Here is a 21942-nt window from a genome sequence, read left to right on the forward strand (position 1 = left end):
AAGTCTAACATGTTGCGGCTTATGTTATGTTCGGATCTAACTATAGCTATAGACAAAATACAATAACGGTAACTGCTAATTTACAGTATTTACAGCTTATGCTCGTATCCCCCCCCCACCCACTAGCACTCCTCCTGCCATGAGCATCTACAATATGTACAGCACTTAATATTATTATCTTGAATTATTATCTTGCTTTTGTTTAATGAATGAGAATACGAATACGAATATGAATACGAGTATGAATACGAGTATGAATACGATTAAATGCGCTTCTGGGTTACACTAAATATCACACTGTGTAGGATGTTGTTGCTTAGCGAAGAGAGAGAAGAGTTTCGGAATTACACTAACCGCCACTAAGAGGCGGCAACTAATTAATATCAATAACTAACCAACTAACTAACTAATCGGGACTAACTCTGCAACTCTGCAACTGTGTGGCAGGAGCCTCGCTTGCACCCAACTTTGTTAGATCCATCCACTGGCCCCCCACCCTTTGAGTTTGAGCATCCCCTATCCCCGCCCTGGGGTCTTATTTCTATTGCAATTAAACTACTAATGCACTTGATTGATAATCGCGCCCGTGCTGTGGCAATCGGAACATTGAGCTGGGGGTCGGGGTCTGGGCGTCTGGGCGGTTTGGGTGAGATCACGGCACGGAGTCGTCGGGCCCCGCTACACCATCACAGTGGTTAGGACATCGACGCCATCAATGTCACAGGCTGGCGGCGGCAGCGACTTGCAGTTGATCGAACGCTTGCCAAAGTCCTTGCGCGGACTGTCCAGCGAGCCCACCGTGTTCTTCTTCATGTCCAGGTTCTGTGTCTTGTGCAGCAGGATCTGGGAGCCGCGCTTGTGCGCCTGCTTCAGGCCCGTGCTCGAGTCCAGTTCGCGCTCGAAGTCGCAGGGCGGGAACAGCGGCTGCGAGCGATGCAGGGCCGAGCTGCTGGCCGCCGTTGCCGCCAGCTCCGGGGCGGGATTCAGGCTCAGCTCCATGCCCGTGGTGGCCCTCAGGGAGCTGGTGCTGCCCTTCAACGGATTCGTGTAGCGGCGCAGATTCTCCTCGTTCTGCAGATTGTTGGACTTCTCCTCCTCGTGCCGCAGCGCGTCCAGTGACGGCGTCAGATTCATGCCCGAGCTGCTGCGATAGGCCAGCCGCTGCTTCCAGTACAGGCTGATGAACACGGAGAATCCGACGAGCACGATGAAGACGCCGCACAGCACCCCAATGAGCAGGCTGTGGCCGGAGCCATCCGCCACCCGGGCCGTCTCCAGCTTCACCTCCAGAATGGAGGTGAGTGCCGCCAGCTTGGCGTGCTGCAGCTCCAGCTCCTTGCGCCGCTGAATGCCGTTCAACTGACGCGAGCTGAGCAGCTCCCCCAGCAGGGCCACGGCCACCGGCAGCTGCGGATCGTTCAGTTTGCTGGACGACTGCAACGAATCGAAGGTTATAGCGCCCCCGGAAGCAAAATAATGGCAATGTCTGGCACTTACCACTGTCAGTTCGATGGTGTCGTTGGAGCCGCTCTTCAGATCGCACAGCACCATGAGCAGAGCCTGCTCCTGGGCGCTGGCAGCGTTGGCTGGCGGCTGCTTGACCAGCTGTGCGGCCAGCAGCACACGCACCAGCGAGCAGAGGCCCTCCACCGAGGCGCCCCGGCCCACCCGCTCCAGGTCGAGCAGGATGGTGAGGCGGGCACAGTTCTCGTTGACCAGCGCCTGGTTGGGCCAGCAGCTGGCCTTCGCCGGCAGACTGGGGGGCGCGACACGCCGCGACGGCTCCAACGCCCGACAGTCGCCGCGCACGTTGCACGGCGCCGACAGGCAGGTCTCGCCCAGTGCCGGCACACACACCTCGTGCTGCCTGCAGACACCGGACAGGTTGGAGGCCTTGGAGAGCGGATCCAGCTTGTAGCAGTTGGGCAGGCCGCACCACAGATTGGTGCACCGCGAGGTGCCGTTCTCGCAGACGCACGCATTGCAGTGCTCGTCGTCCTCGCTGCGCCCGGACAGGGCGGTGTCCAGCCAGTTGTGGCTCTGATTGAGCGCCGCATAGGGGGAGATGGTGTTGCTGGCATTCAGGCAGGCGGACTTCGGATCGGAGAGCACTACGGGGAGAAACAGGGATTGCAGATTACACATTACAGATTAGAGCGAACGCTCGGCCAGTGTGGGGGGGGGTTGGGTTTTCCCTTACATATCTCACAGCGCAGTCCGTGGCGACCGGGCGGACAGATGCAGCTGTAGCCGCCAATGCCATCGATGCAGGTGGCCCCGCCCTGGCACGGCTGGGGCGAGCACTCGTTCACATTGATGCGGCAATCGGGCCCGGAGAAGCCCTGGGCGCACAGGCAGCGAAACCAGCCGGCTCCCGATTCGCAGGTGCCGCCGTTGTGGCACGGCTGGCCGCGGCACTGATCGATGGACTCGCCACAGAACAGGCCCGTCCAGCCGGGCGCACAGCGGCAGTGCGGCTGCAAGGCCTTTGCCGGCGCCCCGGGCATGCAGGTTCCTCCGTTCTGGCACTGGCCAGCATAGCAGCCAGTGGCCCGCTCCGAGCAGCGTTTGCCTGCAACGAAACCAAACGAAACGAAAGACTTAGACAACGAACTGTGGGATTTTTTGTTATATTTTTTTGTATTTCTATTTGCAATGGCTGGAGAGAGGATTGCCGTGACCTAAGAGTCATGGCCTGAACTAATTGCAAAAGTAAAAGTGTGCTGACATAGATCGATGTGTGGCCATATCCCCCACTGTATCTGTATCTGTAACTAAATTGTAGCCGAATCTGTTTTCAATTTCTATATCTGTAGCTGTAGCTGTATCTCTATCTGTATCTGTGACAAAAAAGCGAAACGCGTGAAATATGCAAATCGCAAATTAAAAACAAACATAAATCAAATTACTGAGGTTTGGCTTTGGCTTTTGCTTACCCCCCATTGGTGCAGGTCTGTGTGCGCTCTGCCACATGTGGCAAATACCACAAATCGCAAGCGACTCGTACTTTTTCCAGCTCTAAAGCTGCGCCGCATTCGCTTCAATTTGAGGCCCGTAATGACTGCCAACTTTCAGTGTTCAAATAAATGCGCGCGACTCGACTCGATCAGCGCGCGGCTCTGTGAGCTCTCCTCCTCCTCTCACTCTCGCGCCCATTTAGAGTCCCCCCCTCCTCCCCAAGCGTTGATAATGCGCCTGCCAAGTCAGCTTATAGCAGGTTTTAATGCTCTAACCAAGAGAGTAGTTTGACTGTGGCATGGAACGAGCAGCGGCAGCTGATGTGCCCTGGCACAGAGCATCCACCATTCAGCGTTCAGAACTACTCTCACTTGCCTGCCTCACTGCTGCTGGCAGGACTACTTTCGATAATCTGTTGCCCGCTGATTTTGTTCACACAATTTCCACATTTGGCCCCCAAGGGTATGCGACTCTTCGACCTAGCACATCACATCACATCCCATCCCATTCAGGCAGGCAGGCCATGCAGGCCATGCAGGCAGGCAGCGGCCTGCACTTGTTGCAACGCTTTGACGTTCACTTTGGCGGGGCCGCTTAAAGCGCACCCCCTCGCAGCAACGCTGCTGCTGCTGCTGCCGCCGCTGCTGCCGCTGCTGCTGCTGCTCGTCTTGTGGCAAAGACGCAGCTCGACTTCGCGACTCGACTCACCTGTCCAACCCGACATGCACTCGCATGTAAAGTCGCCGTCACCGTCAAGGCAAATTCCGCCATTTCGACAAGGATTCGGCGAGCATTCGTTGAGATCTGCAGAAAGTTAATGAGTTTGCTGTTTGCTGTTTTGGCCGCCGCCTGGGCAGATTACTCACTGTGCTCGCAGAAGGTGCCGGTGTGGCCCACATGACATTTGCAGAAGGTGCCCACGTCGCTCATCTCGCAGCTGCCATGACCGCTGCAGGGCAGACCGCTCGGTGTCGTCATGGTCGTTGTCGTTGTCATTGTCGTGGTCGTTGTGCCCACTGCTGCTGCCGCTGCCGCTGCTGTTCCTGTCCCTGTGGCAATGCTGACATTGGCAAAGCAGCCCTCTGTGGAGAAGACATGATTAGGCTTATTATTCGATGGGGCTGCGGCTAGGATCTGGGGCCCCCAGACAGGATTGATGGGCTTAATGACGTCTTCATGGGGCTGAGAATGCCCCATGGTTCCCATGGCAAGGAGAACTGAGAAGAGAGAACGAACACTCACCGTTGCAGGGCGGCTGGGAGCAGAGCGGACGCAACTGCTCGCAGTGTTTGCCCGCGCGATCCGGCGGACAGTGGCAGTAGTAGCTGCCGGGCGTGTTCAGGCAGCGTCCTTGCAGGCAGGGCGATGGGGTGCAGTGGTCCTTGGCCTCCTCGCACAGCGAGCCGGAATAGCCCAGCGGACAGATGCAATTGAATTTGCCAATCATGTCGACGCACTCGCCGCCGTTGCGGCACGGCGAGGCGGCGCACTCATCGATGTCCGTCTCACAGTCGCGTCCCGTGTAGCCGGGCCCGCAGGCGCAACGGTAGTCATTGACCAGATCAATGCAGCTGGCCCCGTTCTTGCACTGGCCCACGCAATCGTCGAGGTTCTCGGCACAGGTGGCACCGCCCCAGCCCTCGAGGCACTCGCACGCAAAGGAGCCGGGCTCGTTGATGCATTCGCGGGCATTGATGCAGGGCCCCGTGGCCGGCACCGACGATTGGGCTGCATTGGAGGCGGCCACCGCACTGGTCAGCGCGGCCAGCAGTGCCGCCGAGCTGCTCAGATTACTGCCAATGACGGCGCTGGCCGTTGTCGTCAGCAGTGTGTTGGCCTGGGCTGCTGCATGGGCTGCTGCCTGGGGTATCTCGCATTCGTTCACGTCCACCTGGCAGACATCGCCGCGCCACTCGGGCGGGCATTCGCAGCGAAAGCCACCGATTAGATCGACGCAAGTGCCACCATGCTCGCAGGGACCTCCGGCGCATTCGTCGATATCTGTGGCAGCAGCACAACAGAACAGGGAAGAAAGGGAAGAAAGAGAGGCAAACAGAGATTGGTTAAGTGCCATTCCCAGCTCAAGTGCAAATGTGTTGATTTTGTTGTTGAAGATGCTGCTCGGAGCAGCGGAGCAACGGAGCAGCGGAGCAGGTGGTTTTTCACTCGCAGACTCCAACGACTTAGGCTCAAGCTCAAGCTCAAGTCATTGAACTGACATGGGTATGGGGTATATATATATATATATCTGTAGTCTATAAGTATTGGCTGGCAGCGTCTGCATGCCTGGCTTATCAGTTCCCTGAAATCTGTTGGCTGGCTGCTTCCTTCCTTCCTTCCTTGGCTCAGCTGCTGCTGCACGCAACTCATTTGTTTGCTTTGCAACCCAAAAAGAGAGCCCTGACCCTTGGCATGCCATTAGCAGCAAATTCCTCAGCTCATCGGGAATGTAGCGAAACTTTCAGCTTAATTAGGACTTAAGAAACACAAATTTAATTGGGCCAATGCAGGGGGCAAGCTGCATTGCAGATATTAAAGGCTATAATGCTGATGTATGAGCTCTGTTCACTGCTATTAATAGACTTTGTTTTATGCCCTGCTGCAAGGATTATTCCCTTCAACGATCTTCTCCCACCACCCAGCATTGTAAGGGCGGGCCTTTGCAATCTTTCTTTGGCTTTTGGGGCACGGCAACTCAATTAGCTGGCAGCGCACAGCTCGCAGCTTATTGCAAATAGTTTCTGGTGAATGTTTGCGTCGTGCTCCAATTGGAAAATGCAAAACCGAATCGAACCAAATTTGCCGGCCACCCGTGCAACAGCCAAAACAATTTTAACAAAAAGAAACGGCAACAGAGCGACCGACCGACCGACCAGACCGATCGCCTGTGCGTGCTACGTTTCATTTCATTTCATTTCATTTCGCTACAGTCAAATGCGTGTGTGCTCAATTGCATGATCGAGCGGCAACATCAGCAGCAGAGTGGCAGCAGCAACTAGCTTAGGTAACTCTGCTGCTGCTGGCCAAGAGCAGCTCCAACTGAAACTGCCCAAGTGGAGCTGTAGCTGTAGCTGTGGCCTGTGGCCTGTAGCTCTGGCTGTTGCTGTGGCTAATCGCGTGCTGAAGAATAAAATTAAATCAAAACTCACTTATTTCGCATGTGGATCCCGTCCAGCCGGCCGCACAGCCGCAAGTGAACTCAGCGGCCAGAGGCGTCAGTGGCAGGCCCGGGGAGGAGCCGAGGCTGCCGTTGCTGCCATTCTGCGACTCCTGCCGCAGATTGGCCAGGCTCCGTATTGAATCGCGACGGCTTATCGGCTTGCCCATGCTGGTGCTCATGCCACGCATGATGCGATACACTGGCGGACGCGTTGCATTCATCGGCTGCACAGAGAGAGGTAGAGACAGTGGATAGAAGAGCAAACGGAATGGGGATGGGAATGGGGGATGTGGATGGGATATTAAATTATTTTATGGCACTGCGAAAATGTCTATAAATTGAGGGCTTACCTTGAGCGTGCATGTGCCGCCATTGCGGCAGGGCTGTGTGGCGCACGGATGCTCCACAATCTCGCACTGTTCGCCCGAGAGGCCCTCGGCGCATGTGCAGCGATATTGATCCGGTGCGGTGTTCTCGCAGGTGCCGCCATGCTTGCAGGGTTCATGGGTGCCGCAGTAATTTAAATCTGTCGAGAGCAGAGCGCAAGAAAAACTATGAAATATGTTCGGCCACGCTACAGCTACAGCCACAGCTACAGTACCGATATTATCGATTCCCAGCCCGGCCAGATGTGCCTCGTAATTGCCTGGGGCAGGTCACTTACCTTGATCGCACAGTATGCCACCCCAATTGGTGTCGCAGACGCACTTCCAGGCGCTGCCATTGCAGGAGCCGTGCTTGCAGCCGGGATAGACCATGCACTCGTTGCACAGGGGGCCCCGCCAGCCGGGTCGGCATCTGTGATGCAAAAAGGAGAAGAAGAAGATGTGCAAAACGATGATCAGTTGGGGCTGGGGCTGAAACACTAATTGAGCGTAGAGTGGAACCCTAATGGGTTGGCCTAATTGGCAGGGGGGAGAGGCAGGCGAGCCTTGGCCCCAGGGATTCATCTCTGGCTGGGGGTTATCCGCAAAGGTGCAATCCCTATCTTGGGAAAACATTCGCCTTCATCAGTCATTTCTTTTTTTTCGGCCAAAACAACCAGCACCACCGAATTGGGTCACTTTGAACTTTGGCCTTGATGCATCAAATGCTAAAGTGGCAGAGAAGTGGCTGCTGGCACTTCTACAATTGCTGCTCGGCTGTTCCTGCTGCTCGGCTGCTCCTTCAGCTGCTTAGATTTTATCGCCGCAACACGCCAAAGTGCAGCGGGATCAAAGTTAAATTGCCCGGCCATCCAGTTATCGCCGCCAGCCGCCAGCCAAGGTGCTAACTCTACAAGCTCCGGGGCATGACGTTGCCTGGGCGATAGTAGAGTCGCCTAGCCAGCATATCCAGCCTCCCAGCCTAGGCAGCCTCCCAGCCTCTGGCCAGCCAATGGGCAATCGACAACCGACAACCGACAGTCGGACATCGTTGTTCGATGTCCATAATTTATGATTTCATTAAAACAGCAGCCTGTTGTTATCTGTAAACGAATCTGTGGCAAGCTCTCAGTCTGCGGGCAGCTCTGGCTTGGCTGGCAAATGGGCCAGCAACGTGCAAACAGCAAAGTAATTTTTCTTCTTGCTTATAATTGTTCCGCCAGAGCGGAAATCTCTTGGACAGGCTCTGATGCTTTGATGCTTTCTAGGCCACACTAATTATTGCTATTTAGAATCGGCACACAGGCACAAGCACAGCGGCAGTTAAAGCCAGGACCAGGAGAAGATGCAACGGGAGGGAGGAGCAAGGAGCCGCATCATGATGCCAGCCAAGAAAGAAAATGCAATCATGGCCGCTGGCTCACGTATTCTGTGTTACGCTGGAACATTAACAACGGCAACAACACAACTGCAATGCTGCACTGCTGCTGCTGCTGCTGCAACAGGAACAACCGTGGCACAAACGTTTTTTCGTGCTGCAACCGCCTGTGGATGCCTCTGCCTCTGGCTGTGCCTCTGCCTGTGCCCCTGCCTCTGCCTTTGCTCCTCTGTTGCCAGTCGTCTGTGTCCATGGGGCGGCCAGACGATCAGCGCATTGGCCATCGTGCGGGCGTTTGATTAGACTGAAGCTGAGCCTGAGCCTGAGCAGTGCTCCAGAGACTGGTACTCCCGGCTCTTGATTGCAGATTATATAGTTGGTTACAACTTTATAGCACTGGCCGGGGTTATCTCCCGATGGGCAGTTCCCGGGTGAGAACAATTTAATAAGGATTGGCAAATGGGAGTGGGAATGGGACTGGGAATGGCGGCAGGAATGCGGAATCTGCTTGGACTGGCGAGCGATTGATTAGGAACGCGATTAGATCGCGGGCACTGCGACGGCGGCTCTCACATTCGATCTGGCTGTTCAGATGATCATCTGCATCATTTGCATCCGTTCAGCTCATGTGAGAGAAACTCTGCCAGCTATTTCACACATCCGTTGATGGCTCACAATAAAAACACAGCACACAGGTGGCTCCGATGGGGTGTGGTGTGGGGTTAGCTATATGGAGAACCCATTTCTCTGCTGCCACTCTGATCACACAAAAAGAAAACAACAAACCACTCAACTCTCAACTCTCTTGGCACTCTTGGCACTCTTGGCACTCTTGGCTCTCTTGGCTCTGGCCATTATAACAGTGTGTCGATCCCCGTACAGCGTCGGAGCCATTAAGGCGCGACCCCAAAGTTGTTGGCCAGATGCAAAAAGTGTCATAATCACATCGTTAAATGGGGGGGTTCGAGTTGGGGTTCGAGTGTGTAGAGTGGAGTGTGGCATAATTACAATGTTAAGAGGAAAAAAAGAAGAAGAAAACTTGACCACTTACTCGCATTCACCGGGTCGATCACACTTGCCATGGACGGGATCACAGCCGGTCTTGCAGATGGCCTCCTCACAGTTGACGCCCTGCCAGCCGTTCAGGCAGAGCTTCTGACCCTCAGAGCCGCAGGCATAGTGACCAAACTGATCGTCGCGCGGACGACAGAAGGTCGTGCAGGTCGTGTTGTAGTAGGTAACGGCGCATTGCACCCGGACGCGGTAGGTGATCCGTGCATTGCGGCCAATGTGGTCCAGTGTCTTCCACTCCGGCGACGGCAGTATCACGCCCGAGTATGATGTTTCCTCAATTAACCTCTCCGCATCTGCATTTCGGTTCGGTTCGGTTGGTGTAGGATGTTGCCATACGATGCCAGAGGATTTCCAATTGGTGGATGCATGACAATTGGTTGTTGTCATCGGAGTCGCATTCGGAGTTGTCGTCGTCGTCGTCGTCGTCGTTGGTTGTTGGTTGTTGGTTGTTGGGTGGCATCAACGTTGGCGTTCCAAAGCGAAGGAGGAGCAGTTGCCATGGCGAGTGGAGAGTGGAGAGTGCAGAGTGGAATAGACAAGAATTTAGTTGGTTGTTTGGCACCATTTTCCGTCCGTGGGCTAATTAAGCCAAATGGACCGCCGGCAGGCCCCACAATTGCCACCGCACTTACCTGGATAGGATGTGTTGTACATATCCAACGCCTGCAGTATCAGCGTAAACGACTTCTGTAATTGAACACAAGCAGAAAGGAAACAGAGAAAAAAGGAAACGAGTGAGTGGGGAAAATGCAACTTTAGTTTGGGGTTTTCAGGTTTGACTTTGCGTTGACGCTAATGGACAGTTTAATCTCAAGTCGCTTTCCGCCCCGTCCCGTCCCGCCGACTGCCCCATGCAAATGAAGACAGCGCCTCCTCAGCAAACAAACAAACAAACAAACAAAGCGATCAGACAACAGACAAACAAACAAACAGATACAAAGCAACCAAAACACTTTAATTTCACGCAGGAGGAGAAGACAAAGCCAACTACGGAGACCCAGACCTCTGACTGGACTGGACTTGACTTTCTAAACAGAAAGATCGCCTGGCCGCGTCCATGTCGTTGTCCATGGCATTGCAATTGGCCAAAACGAAATACAACAAAAATTCCATTTTATTTTTAATACCCTACTTAAGTGGGGGGGGATATTAGTAGAAAGAAAGGAATCCTCTTTGAACCCATAAACTGTCACTATTATTATTTATCAGGCTTTAAGATATATTTTCTTCTTCGTTAGAGCCTAAACAAGTTGCATTTGAGATCACGAAGGTGTCCTAGTAACGATCAGCCGAAATACTTTCTGTTTCCAAAGAAAATTCAATCAAATCTTCAAATTTATAGCATCAAAAAGTAGATGCAGCCAGCAAGAATAGCTACAGGAACAATCAATCGGTAGAACCATAAATATATTTAAATATAAATAAATAAATATAAATATAATAAAAATATAAATATATAGGTACATATATAAATATGTTTTTATATTTTTTTATTTATATATATTATATATATATTTTCATAAATTTCCCAATAGCCAAATGAAGTTTGATCCAAATCGAATGATTATTTCATAGAATCAATAAATCTTTAAGAGGCATCCAAAGTTCGACCCTGAAATCTGTCCTAGCTTTGCAGTCTGGATTTTTTGTTGTTGTCGTACTGCCAGTGGGTTGCTCCTCCTTTGCATGGGCCCTATAAAAATTGAAGATTCGCCGTTTGTTGTAATTGCTTGGACTTGGAGCAGCCGTTGAAGATTTCTCGCTGGGCAAAAAGCAATTAAACGACGACGTTGTCTGGGCTGCCGCCGCTGGATGCCAGGAAATGCTCATTTAGCAGTGGGAGGCGGCCATGGATCGTGGCAGCGGCGGGAACAGGGGACAGGAACTGAAGGAGGGCAGCAGCAGATCTGTTCCCATGTAATTGCCCATGGCGACGCGACACTAAATCAGTCCCAGGCAGACATTGGCTATTTGCAACAGCAAGAACAACTTGACACAGTTTGCAAATCCATCCATCCATCCACCCGCAATTGATGACACTGCCCCGCGGAGAGTGGCGGGGGGTGTGGGGAGTTGTCTCAAATTTCAATTCAATTTCCCCCTCCCTCAGATATATCGTATCATTGTCATACGCGTACGAGGCGCATGGCTGTCGTTTTGTGGGTCTGTTCCGGTGATGTGGCTCGAGCTAAAATCCAGCAGGAAGTTTCCCAATTGAAAATGGCGTAGCATTTGGCATTAGATTTCATCGAAACGAGAGCCAAACACGAGCCAATGGGCGCAGCTGAATTGGATTAATAGTTGCCATCGAAAGTTGGGCCCACAAAAACCTTTTCTTTCGCTCGAAAATCAAGTAGCAATTATCGAGACAATGCTCAAGTCTCTGGGTGAATTGGCCACTGAAATGTTAACACAATGTCAAGCACGAAACCACAAAAGCCATCCAACGTTGTGGGGGCAGCCAAATGAATTGAATTGAAAAATATATAAAGAGCGAAATATCTGTAGATTTTATTATGGGCAGTCATTCATCCATCGATTGATCGCTTGAGAGGGCAAAAAGTGGAACAAGTTGCCATCCGCAGCCCCATCCGCAGCCCCATCCGCAGCCCCATACAAAAAAGAGGCACCACAAATTCCACTCGAGAATGCTCAATGGCTGCGCACGCGCACTCCAAATCTTCAAAACTTCAAAAAGGCAGTTGGGAAAATATTGTCAAGTGAAACTCATTTGCTGTGTGTGTTGGGTTTCGACTTCCACAGCCGCAGAGGAGGCAGCCCCAGCACACAAGATCTCTCTCTCTCTCTCTCTCTTTCTCTCGCTCTGTGGTGTTTGACAGTTACATTGAAGGCTCTGATGATGTTATGATGTATGTACCTCACTGGCACTGGCACTACAAGCACATAGTCGCTGCTTGGGGGAACGTAACTTCAGTTTCGAGTATTTCCTAAGTCATGTTTATAAGTTTTAACATGCCATTCACTCGATCATCAGTCGGACGGGGCACAAAAAAAAAAAAAGAAGTCTTTCAATAAAAAGTGGGACAATTGTTGGTCCCCATATCGGCAGCTCCAAACAAAAAGTATAAAACAAAATAAAGAGAGAGAGACTGAGACTCTGTTTTTTTTTTCAGTTGATTTTTTGAAGATTTTCATGAGTTTGTGAAAGGCTTCTTGAGGGTGCCCTCCGCCCGCCACCGCTCTTCCGACTGACTGACTGACTGACTGTCTGTCTGCAGGCCTCAGTATGCAGAATTTGCCACCAGCCACCAGCCAGCCAGCAGGGCAAACATTTGCCAGGTTTCGTTTCGGCACCCAGTCGATGGAGTGGAGTCCATGGGTCGGTCTCCACACACATGTGTGGAGCATTTTTAGCTCGGTGCTGGGCAAAAGGAAAAGCAAAAGATTAAAGCGAAACCAAAGCGAAGCGTAACGTATCGCCATCGCCATCGGCCGAGCGACAAGCGCGACAAGGTAATGTTCCCACGAAACAGGTTGTCCGCACTTCAGGCCACGACTTGCGCGCCGGCACAGGGGCGTCACAGGGGCACTGTCGAAGGCGGCGCTGGTGGCGGGGGTTCAGTGGCAGGGGCAGGGGCACAGAACCAGCAACGAGCCAGAGACCCAAACCCCAAGACGAAGACGAAGACTCAGTCCCAGAGCCCAAGACCCAAGACTCTGACGCATGCCTGCTTCACAGCGACTGACTCAACACCACCTCCTGCTCCTCCTGCACCTCCACCTCTTCCGACTCTACTACAGGGAGACCTGCCTAATGTAAACGACGGCGCATGCGCATGCCAACGTTAGCGTCAACAGCGACTGCGACTTGCGCATTCTACTGCCTTTTGGCATTAGTTTTGGGCCGGGCCAAGGCGTGTAATTGTTAACCAAGTTAGCTACGAGAGAACACAAAACGTACGTACAAAACTTTAATTCAATTCCGCGACTACAAGCCACAAGCCAGCAGCCAGCCAGCCAGCAACCAGCAGTGCCAGTACGCCCCAGTCAGGTTACATTTTTTGTTACCTTAACCGAGTTAATGTCCCACACAGATCGCCTGGGCCACGTTTATTCTGTACGAGTGTTCTGTTGGTATTTTCACAGTTCTTGTTTCGTTTTATTTCTTACCATTTTGGCAGTCATAAGCCCGCATTATGCTCACTTAATTAACCGAAAGCCGCTTAACAGTCGAGCAGCCGGAGCAGCCAAGCAGCCGGAGCAGCCGCTGTCCGGCCAAGAAGTGAGGGAAAAATATAAAAAATTAAAAACACAATTTTTAATTGCTTTTTTTGTTGGGCTACCGACTGGAGCATCTATGCAGCAGAAGAAGGGTTATATGGATTCTGAAAATGTGCGCAGCATAAAGATGCTCTCGAATTAAGCCGCTTTTCACGCCATTTTAGGGATCGTTGGAATCGTTTGTTTTGGCTACAGGAAGTGCCCAAAGAGAGGAGAGAGGGGGAGAGAAATTGTGTGCTCCCCCTGCCTGCATAGATGATTTACCGCTCAATGTATGAATATTTCTTATCACTGCAAGTCGCGGCGGCACGGGCTGGCTGGCGGCTGGCGGCTGGCAGCGCTCATTCACATTTATGTTGCCGGCTCGGCTTGGCTCTTATCGCAGCGCTCCGTTCAGCTCTGGTGCTCTCCATGCGGAACCGAGACCCAAGACGAGACCCCGAGCTCCCTCTATCTGGAGTCTAGAGCCACAGCGCAAAAATGAGAGCTCGAATAGCTCGTGCCAGAAGCGTGCGTTTGCATTTGCTTAGAGAGAAAGAGCGGGAGAGTGGCTAGAAGGGGGATAGCGAAGCGAAGCGTAACGGTGGATAAGTACTACTCGGAGACTAGACTAAACTTACCGTCCAGCGAAATGTAAAGGGTAGCACAATGGCACCCACACCCGGATCGCTGAGCACAAAGCTGGAGCTGCCCAGTATCTTGGTGGTGGAGTTGCCAAACGAGCAGCCCGTCGATATGCTGGCACCCTGCTCCGTGGTCTGATACTCCTTCAGGCACAGCCGGAATGCCGTTGTGCATGGTGAGCAGCCTGCAAGTGGAAGAAGAAAGAATATTGCTTTATGCTTTATCATAAATACTATATAGAGAGAGAGAGAGAGTCGTGTATGTATGTACAAAGTTCGTTGTCGGAGATTGCATAATAATTACTCAAAATTAAGAATAAAATATATAAGAAACAAAAGAATGCAAATTCTGATAAAAGCGAGGCAAAAGGCCTTGACCGCCTCTTTTTTCGGCAAAGATAAGCATTTACAACTTGTTTGTATATTCATATGTACATATATAATATAGATAGCATTAATGGCATGAAGTAATAACAAAATACTAGAAATTTTCTGGTTTTACTTTCTTTGGTTTACGAGTTTTATTAAAATTAAATATTATTAATTTATTCATGCTTTTTTTCTGATGGGAATCTTTATTTAATGATCAGTAAAGATAGTTGAGGGAGAAGAAAAAACGGACAGGAAGTTTCTACAAAAAAATTGAGAAAAATTTAAAGAAGTTTAAGGCTAAATATAAATTTATGTAGCCAATAAAATGCATTGAAAATGCCACAGAAATAAAATATTACTTAAAATTGGTAAATATTTGGAGTATGTAAAATTAGGCAGCTCTTTAATCTCAATCTTAAGTTTAAATATACTTTCAGTTTAAGAATTAAATAATAGAACTTACCCGTCGTTTTGGTGGCTCGCAGTTCTGGTGGCATGCCGCAGCAGTAGCCGCTCAGCAGATGGCTATTCGTATTTGAGATTTCTAATATTTCCAGCTCAAAGTTACCAGCTGCGGATATCTGTAGAGGGAGAGAGAGAGCAGGAACATGATTATCACAGAATGGTCACAGAAGAGAAACAAGATTATCGAATGGTTCGGCAACAAGCGAACAAATTCAAGCCCCAAATCGTTCGAATCAATCATGGCTCAAAATAGGTGAATCCCAAAGGCATTCCCAGCTGGATTTCCCCCACCAACCCCCAGGTCTGTAAATCGAATAATATGCTCAACACTTTATGGATCTGATCGGATCGTATCTGATCTGTTGCTGCTGCTGCTGGGGCTGCTGCTGCTGCCAGCTCGTTCGCTGTGGCTCTAAAAGCTAATAAGCCACCTAGGGCGCTCTGATTGGGCTCTGCGGTAAAGGTTTTAATTAAAAACACAACAAAAATGTTAGATTCAATGGTATGGCGGGGGGGTGGGGTGGGTTGGGGGAATACTACTCGTCGTACAAGAGGTAAAAATCAGAAAAATAGACATTGGATTTTTTTTTTATGGATAGGCAAATGAAAGGAGCGATCGTCTGATAAATCTGGCAGCAAATGAAACACGAAAATAATGAGAAATATTTTCCCAAACACAAAGCAAACGCTTAACTGTACCCAGTCCAGCAATTCGGCATTTCGGCTCACTTAATCAAACGAGATATCCAACAGTTTGTATAATTTAGAATGCCTTTGTCTGCCATCAGCTGGGAGGTGGTGTGCAGAGAGAGAGGGAGAGAGAGAGAACCGGACCTGCAGTGGAAATGGGTGCTTCGGCCACAAATCAAGCGCCTATCGATAGGAACATTTGCCATAAAATTAATAACACATTAGATCGCCGCCGCACTCGCACTCGCACTCGGATCCTCGACGGCGGCCTGATAAATGCTGCATAAAGTTTAACTATTCTCAGGCAAATCGCTTATCATAATTTAGCCAGGAACTGCAAACTGCGAGCGAGGCATTGGCCAAGACGTGGAAGCTGCTGCTGCATCGGCGCATCGAATCTGGAAGCTGGATGCATCCCCCCAATTCCCCCATCAACTTTGTATTTTTAAGGCCTCTCCAGAGAGGTTTGCTGCTTCTGCTTCGTGGAAAATATGCTAATGAAAACTCTTAGGCCTGGACTTCTGGCTTTTATGGTTTCATATTTCAGTAAATTTATTGTCATTGGCTTTGGTAGCTGGCAGTGTTGATAAGTTTATTAGAAATAAATTGCAATTTAGCCATGCGGCTAGGCCAGGCCAGGCCTGCCTTTTGGCTGTGTCTGGGGCTAACGGCATTAGCCATTTTAGTTCGAGCCAAAGTCGTAGCGTAGCCTGCACCTGCACCTGTGCACCTTGTGCCTCAACAACAACAAAAAAAAACCGAAACTTCTACTCAAACTCCGGCAACGGCTCCCATCTACAGCTCCCAGCTTGCAGCTTCATCTTGCGGCTCCATCTCGAAGTTGATGTGGCCGGCCAGCCGCATGCATTGTTGATCATGCCATAGATCAATCAAATGCAACTGGTTGCTCCTCCACATACCCCTCCACCTACTTCTGCTACTTCTGCTACTTCTGCTACCTCTGTGCCACTCTGCCAGTTCTTTGGTTTCTCTTAGCGTTTTCATGTGAGATTTCCTTTTGTTTGGCCAAGACTCCTCACAGCAGACTGCGGCTGATTGGATTCTTGATCGAGAGATGTGCTGTTGGGGCCGGTGAACCGGTTTCAGGCCTGCTTACTATTTATTTATCACATTTCTTTTGGGCACTCTTTCAACTCATTCATGAGGCAAGTGCAGCTGCTTCTTTGGGCCCCTGGATGGGCCCCTGGCTGCATCCGCTAATATTCGAGACAAACTTTTGACGTAATCAATTCGATTAGATAAAGCCTGGCTCCCTCCCCCCCCACCCCACCAGGCCACCGAAAATGCTTAAGGAATTAGTGATGCGGCGCCACATGTAAACAGGTCGCTTAATGAAGCCGCCAGACCAAATTGATGTGAAATTAAATGAAATTTTAATTAAAGCTGCAGTTGGCCAAGAAACGGAACGTTTTGTTGGCCATAAATGCGTTCGAATGGACGTATCCACGGGGACCAGCATCTCAGCATCTCGGCATCGTGGGAGCTCATTTTGCCAACTCATTTGCCTTTCGAATGTGCGGTGGGGGGCTTTTGGTTATTTTTCACATTTCTGATTTCGCATCTTTTTTGGGACGATATCTGCCGCTCAGTTCGTTTAATACGCAGCTTATGATCAATAAATGTCAGCTTAAATGAGAGAGAGATCCGAGTAGCGAGATCCTCTGGCGAAGCTTCCTACCAACACAACACAAAAAAAACTGGGCTAATTCGACTTGACGTGGGCTTGGGACGAAGCGGAATCTTTACGAGTGGCTAAAGCATTTCCTTGGAAGTGAACCATTAATCGCCGCTACAAAATATTTAACTTTTATTTAGTTCATTAACAACTAAATAGTTGCAGCGGCAGTCGGCAGTCGGCAGTCCGCCTCTGTCCGCTGACCATTTAGGCATCCATTTCTCATTTGTCGGACGGATGGACGGCGCTGCCGGCGACTTTTATCGCCTCGCTTACCCTAAATCAATGCACTCAATCCCCCCCAGATTCCAGGCTGCTCCTGCTCTGGCTCTGGCTCTGCCTCTGGCGGCAGATAAATGTGTGTAATCAATTTGATTGCCCCCAAAGTCTTGCATGCCCCATGCCCCATGCATATCCATGGCATACCCATGCTCTCTCTCCCTCTCTCTCTCTCTCTGTTCTTGGATTCTAATGTCCGACTCTTGGGCTGGTTCTCGCGATCGCCTGCGTATTAATCAAATTGTTGTTTGTGTGTTTATGGTGTGTTTCTTCCACCGTTGCTGCCTAGCTCTCCTCGTGTGCCCCTGCAACAGCGATTAATTTTTATGTACTTTTGAACCGTTCGTTGGCTGCCGTTGGCCCCTCTATCGCATATCGTTGCTATATACCTCTCTCTGTGTGCCTCTGTGCCCCTCTGCCCCTCTGCCTGTTTAATTGCCGCTTCGACTTGGCTCCGCTGGCATCTCAATACATGTTTAGGCACTTTGTGTAACACTTTATGGCGACTACACCCAAAAAAAAAAAAAAAAAACTCGAAGCTATGCCCCCCGACTACCGTTGCCGCGACGGTCAACCTGGTGTGGGAACCATCTCGCAGAGATGGTTTCGGAAGATAGCTCATCCCACTAATCGGCTGGATCGGTTTCCAAAAAGGGTCCTCTTAGTGGCAAACGATCTCAACGGATCTTACGTTTGTCTGGAATTCTTAGTCATTTCTCATTTTTTTTAAAGTCGGGTAAATGTCTTTATTTTAAGTCTAATTTTGTGATGGAATCTATCAGAAATAGTTAAATAGTTCCCCAATTTAAGGTTGCCAGACAATCAGGACATAAATTTGATTAAAATCAGACCGTAAACTAAACAGTATTATTTTTAATACCAATGCAATGTTCTGTCTGCCTTTTATTGTTACCTAAATATATTTCCTCGAAACATTACCATGCCTACTTTTGGGTGGAATAAAGTTCGAATTCTTATTCCATCTTCCTGTATTTTTTTTTTCCATTTAAAATCCTTTGCACTAGCCAAACCCCTAAGATTTCCCTTGGCAATCTGCAAGTCTTTGCTCCGTAAAAAACGATCCCTATTAAACACAAAAGCCTCTGCATACAAAATTGATAAATCGCTGAGCTGGTATTAAGCCAAATCATCATTATTTACGTCCCCCATCATAATTCTGGAGCTGTGGGCCTTCGCTGCCTCTGGCCATTGGGAATATTCACCAAAAGTTGAATCAACTTTGAATTGCTTTCAAACACCCGCATATATTTCGCCTTAAAGCTTATAGTTTTTCGGCTTTTTTTTGCTCTGTTTTGGGTTTGTTTTTTTTGTTTTGCATGTTTCTGGGTTTGTTTTTGGCTTACCTTATGGACTAACAATATTAAAATTAAAGCAATTAAGTTGCAGGCAGACTTTAATGATCGACAATCGCTGATGGGCGATGGCAGAGCCGAGAATTCCCTTTGCCTGGGCCTCTGTCTCCTTTGCCTTTGCCTCGTTGCTGTCTTCGACATTCTCAGGCTGTCTGTTGTGGCTGTTGCTGTTACTGTTGCTGCTGCTGCTGATTCCTCTGCCAATGATGTGGCAGATGATGATGATGGGGCTGACGCTGCTAATGCTTGCGATGCTGTTGATTTTCGCCGAAAATGTTTCCTAAACATTGTGTACATTCTGTGGGCGTTCGCGAGCGTGATGCTGGTTTGGACGATTCCTCGACAATCTCGATGGGTTGGGTGATGGGTTGGGTTCTTGTTTGCACAACGAATGTAAATCGGAGTTGGTTCTTTAATTAGCCCATATATGGAGATTTTTTTTTGCCGTTTTTTTTGCGGTTCTTGTAGGTTTTCTTTGCGCTTGTCTAACGCTTCTCAACTGTGCACCAACAAATTTCAATGTGATTTCGCCGCTGTTTGTGTGGGCACTGAGTTCCGAGTATTTTCTATCATTTTTCACTTCACTTTTTTCCGCCGTTGGGTGTGTTTTTGTTTTGTTTTTGTTTTGTTTTGTCAATGTTGTTATCACAAATTATTATTATTATTATTTATATGTACTCGTCGTGGTCGTTCGCTTGTATTGGTTTTTGTGTACTATATTTTTTGTTTCCACTTGATAGGCAATGTTTTATTGCTGCTGTTGTTGTTGTTGTTTGGATGTTGCTGCTGTAACAAAATAATTGTTGAACAAAATGGAATTGAAACGGGCTGCCTGTTGCTGCAAATCTATTTCAATGCATTTGACGCATGCATCATCAACGCTAATTGACACGCAGTTTGTTGCTACTGCTGCTGCAACCGCAAATCGGCAGCAACAAGTGCCACCACCGCCATCTGAAGCCGGCTGCAACCGCAGCAAACATTTACTTTTGCCAGGGCAAGCCGCAAAAAACGCGACAGCAACGTGCAGCAAATGCAAATGCAATTCAATTTATGTTAATTTAACGCTGTTGCTGCTGTTGCTTGCTGCTTGCTGCTGCACTGCCTGTTGTTGCTGCCTGCCTCTGGCGGTGGCTGGTTGCTGCCTGTTGCTGCTTCTGCCTCTGCCTTTGCTGGTGGATTGGAGCCGTGTCTTTGGCCACAAAACAATTTGCATCTTGTGCGCATATTAATTTACAGATATTTTCACTCTTGCCCACATTACTCATTCTTCGCTCTCCTTGGGGCAGCCTTACGGTTGCGCCCCCTCCCAGCCGCCACTGCGCCTCCCCTGAGGCGCCTCCCTCTGAATCCTGGATCCTCTGGCGGATGATGACCGGGTGTTAATTGCCCATTTAATTAAGTAATTTGCTTGCGGCCTCCTCTTACAGCCTCATCCCCGCCACGGAGCGGAAGTCGTTGACTTTGAAGCGAAACTCAGATGCTGCCACTGGGCACTGCCTGCGGTTGTTGTTGCTGCTGCTGCTGCGGCCTGGGGCTGCGGCCTGTGGCTGATGCTGTAAGGCATGACCGGAAGTGGCTTTTGCAAGTGGTTGGATGCTGCTCCATGGAGCACTTTACTCTCTTTTCTATCCCCCCACCCCTGAACTTTCACCGAAAGGGTGCGCACTGTTTTAGCAATTTGCGGAATGAGATGAATGAGTGCAGCCAAGTGGCAGGTTTATGGGCAACTAGTAAATGCTCTATCACTGGGGATTTATCTCTAGAGAGTGCTCGATTTCTATTGAATATGCAATACTAGGAATGTTATCAATTCCCAGAAATTTAAGCTCTCAATTTTCGAGATATTTTCCATTGATGGGCAATATTCTCATTCATTTGGGTAGTAAATTTTCTATCTTTGCTTTGAAAATGAGCGCTGGAAATGTCTTAAAATTAGCTAATCCTATTTCTGTTTTTTCCCCGTTTATTATTTATTTTCAGGGTACCCTTCGTTTTCTGGCATATTCCACAGACCAGCTCTCGATAAATTCCCTTAGTTATCAAATAATTCCTCAGGCAGAAGGCGAACTCTTGAATGAAACGATCCGCATAACTTATAGAACAGACGACTAATCATGCCATATGGTAAGTGCGCTCTCGCTCTCGATCTCTGGCTTTTCCCATGCCCCCGCCACAACAGCACCGCCCCCCTCACATATCACCACCACATTGAGTCCCCTCCATCACTGGGCTGTATTATTATTTGTATTATCTGCTGTTCTGCTGCCGTTCTGCTGTTCTCTTTTTTTCATTTCTTTCTTTCACTTGGCACATTTCAATTCCATTTCGTAGCGAGTGTTCCTATGCCTATGTTTGTGTCTCTGTGCGCGTCTGTGTGTGTGTGTGTGTGAGTGCGCCTTATCAATGGAACGCACAGTGGGGACGGGACACTGGCACACACTCGACGGATGACAGTGGGGGCCGAGGGCGCATTGTTTGCACTTTTACTTTTATATATCTCTTTCTCTCTCTCTCTCTTTCTCTTTCTTTGATTTCTCGCTTTGCGCACAATTTTTGTGCTGGCATTGTATATTGATATATATTGTATTTAATGTTGTATTTAATTGAGAATTATTTCCGTTTGCTTTTCTCACACACACAATAAATCTTGAAAAATTAATCACAAACATAAATAAGCACACACACACACACACTCGCACACACACTCTGGGAGAAATGTGAAAGATGTCGATTGATTGTTGGTTGTTTATTAATGATGATCTATCCATTGACTCTTCTTTGGCTTTCTGTGGCTGCTTTTGCCGTCATTTGTTGTAATCAGCCAGCAATTTAATGCAGGGGGATTGTAGCACATTTAACACTTTCACAATTATTGGTAGAAGGGGCGGGGATGGTTGGAGCAGAGATCACAGATCACCGATCACAATAATCCAATTATTATTCGTTGGGATTTACCGTTGCAGAATGTGGGCTCATCACCGCTCGAAGCACGGCACTCGACTAAACGCGTCGCCGCGAATCGTTAACCGAATCCTGCGGCATTTTCAGCCCTCGAGCAGCAGCCACGGGGGCGGAGCAAATCACGCGAGAGCAGTTGGCGGCTTAAGAGAGCGTTGCTCGGGCCAGCTGCAGATGTTCGGTGGTGGTGTCGTTGGTGTCGTTGGTGGTGGTGGTAGCACTCGACGGAGCACAGACGGAATCGTATGGGATGTATATAGTAAAGTATCTGTAGCTTCCGCTGCTTGCTTTTCGCTGCTTGCGTGC

At 49.5% G+C, this 21942-nt stretch overlaps 2 protein-coding genes across 2 annotated transcripts in view; one reads left to right on the forward strand and one right to left on the reverse strand.

Annotated features, from left to right (window-relative positions):
• LOC111074467 (DNA repair protein RAD51 homolog 3) overlaps positions 1-21942 on the forward strand; it is a 53919-nt gene that overhangs the window by 6052 nt on the left and 25925 nt on the right. The window lies entirely within an intron of this gene.
• On the reverse strand, positions 220-18847 carry LOC111074389 (protein serrate). Its single transcript, XM_022367179.2, has 14 exons — positions 18667-18847; positions 14636-14753; positions 13798-13985; positions 9568-9622; positions 8913-9228; positions 6783-6916; positions 6469-6644; positions 6108-6342; positions 4201-4959; positions 3825-4040; positions 3667-3762; positions 2201-2572; positions 1498-2111; positions 220-1434 (listed from the first exon to the last, which is right to left on the reverse strand). Exons 1-14 carry the CDS (start codon positions 18814-18816, stop codon positions 679-681), a joined length of 4185 nt encoding a protein of 1394 aa, XP_022222871.2. The 5' UTR covers positions 18817-18847; the 3' UTR covers positions 220-678.

Source organism: Drosophila obscura, unplaced genomic scaffold (assembly GCF_018151105.1).
Source record: "Drosophila obscura isolate BZ-5 IFL unplaced genomic scaffold, ASM1815110v1 contig_150, whole genome shotgun sequence".
Classification (NCBI taxonomy): Eukaryota; Metazoa; Arthropoda; class Insecta; order Diptera; family Drosophilidae; genus Drosophila; species Drosophila obscura.

Coding starts and splice junctions, on each gene's coding strand:
- LOC111074389 (XM_022367179.2), bottom strand. CDS start 18,816: ATGTCGAAGACAGCAACGAGGCAAAGGCAAAGGAGACAGAGGCCCAGG. Junction 14,754..18,666: donor TAATATTGTTAGTCCATAAG/GTAAGCCAAAAA, acceptor CTCCCTCTACAG/ATATCCGCAGCTGGTAACTT. Junction 3,763..3,824: donor CGGCACCTTCTGCGAGCACA/GTGAGTAATCTG, acceptor AACTTTCTGCAG/ATCTCAACGAATGCTCGCCG.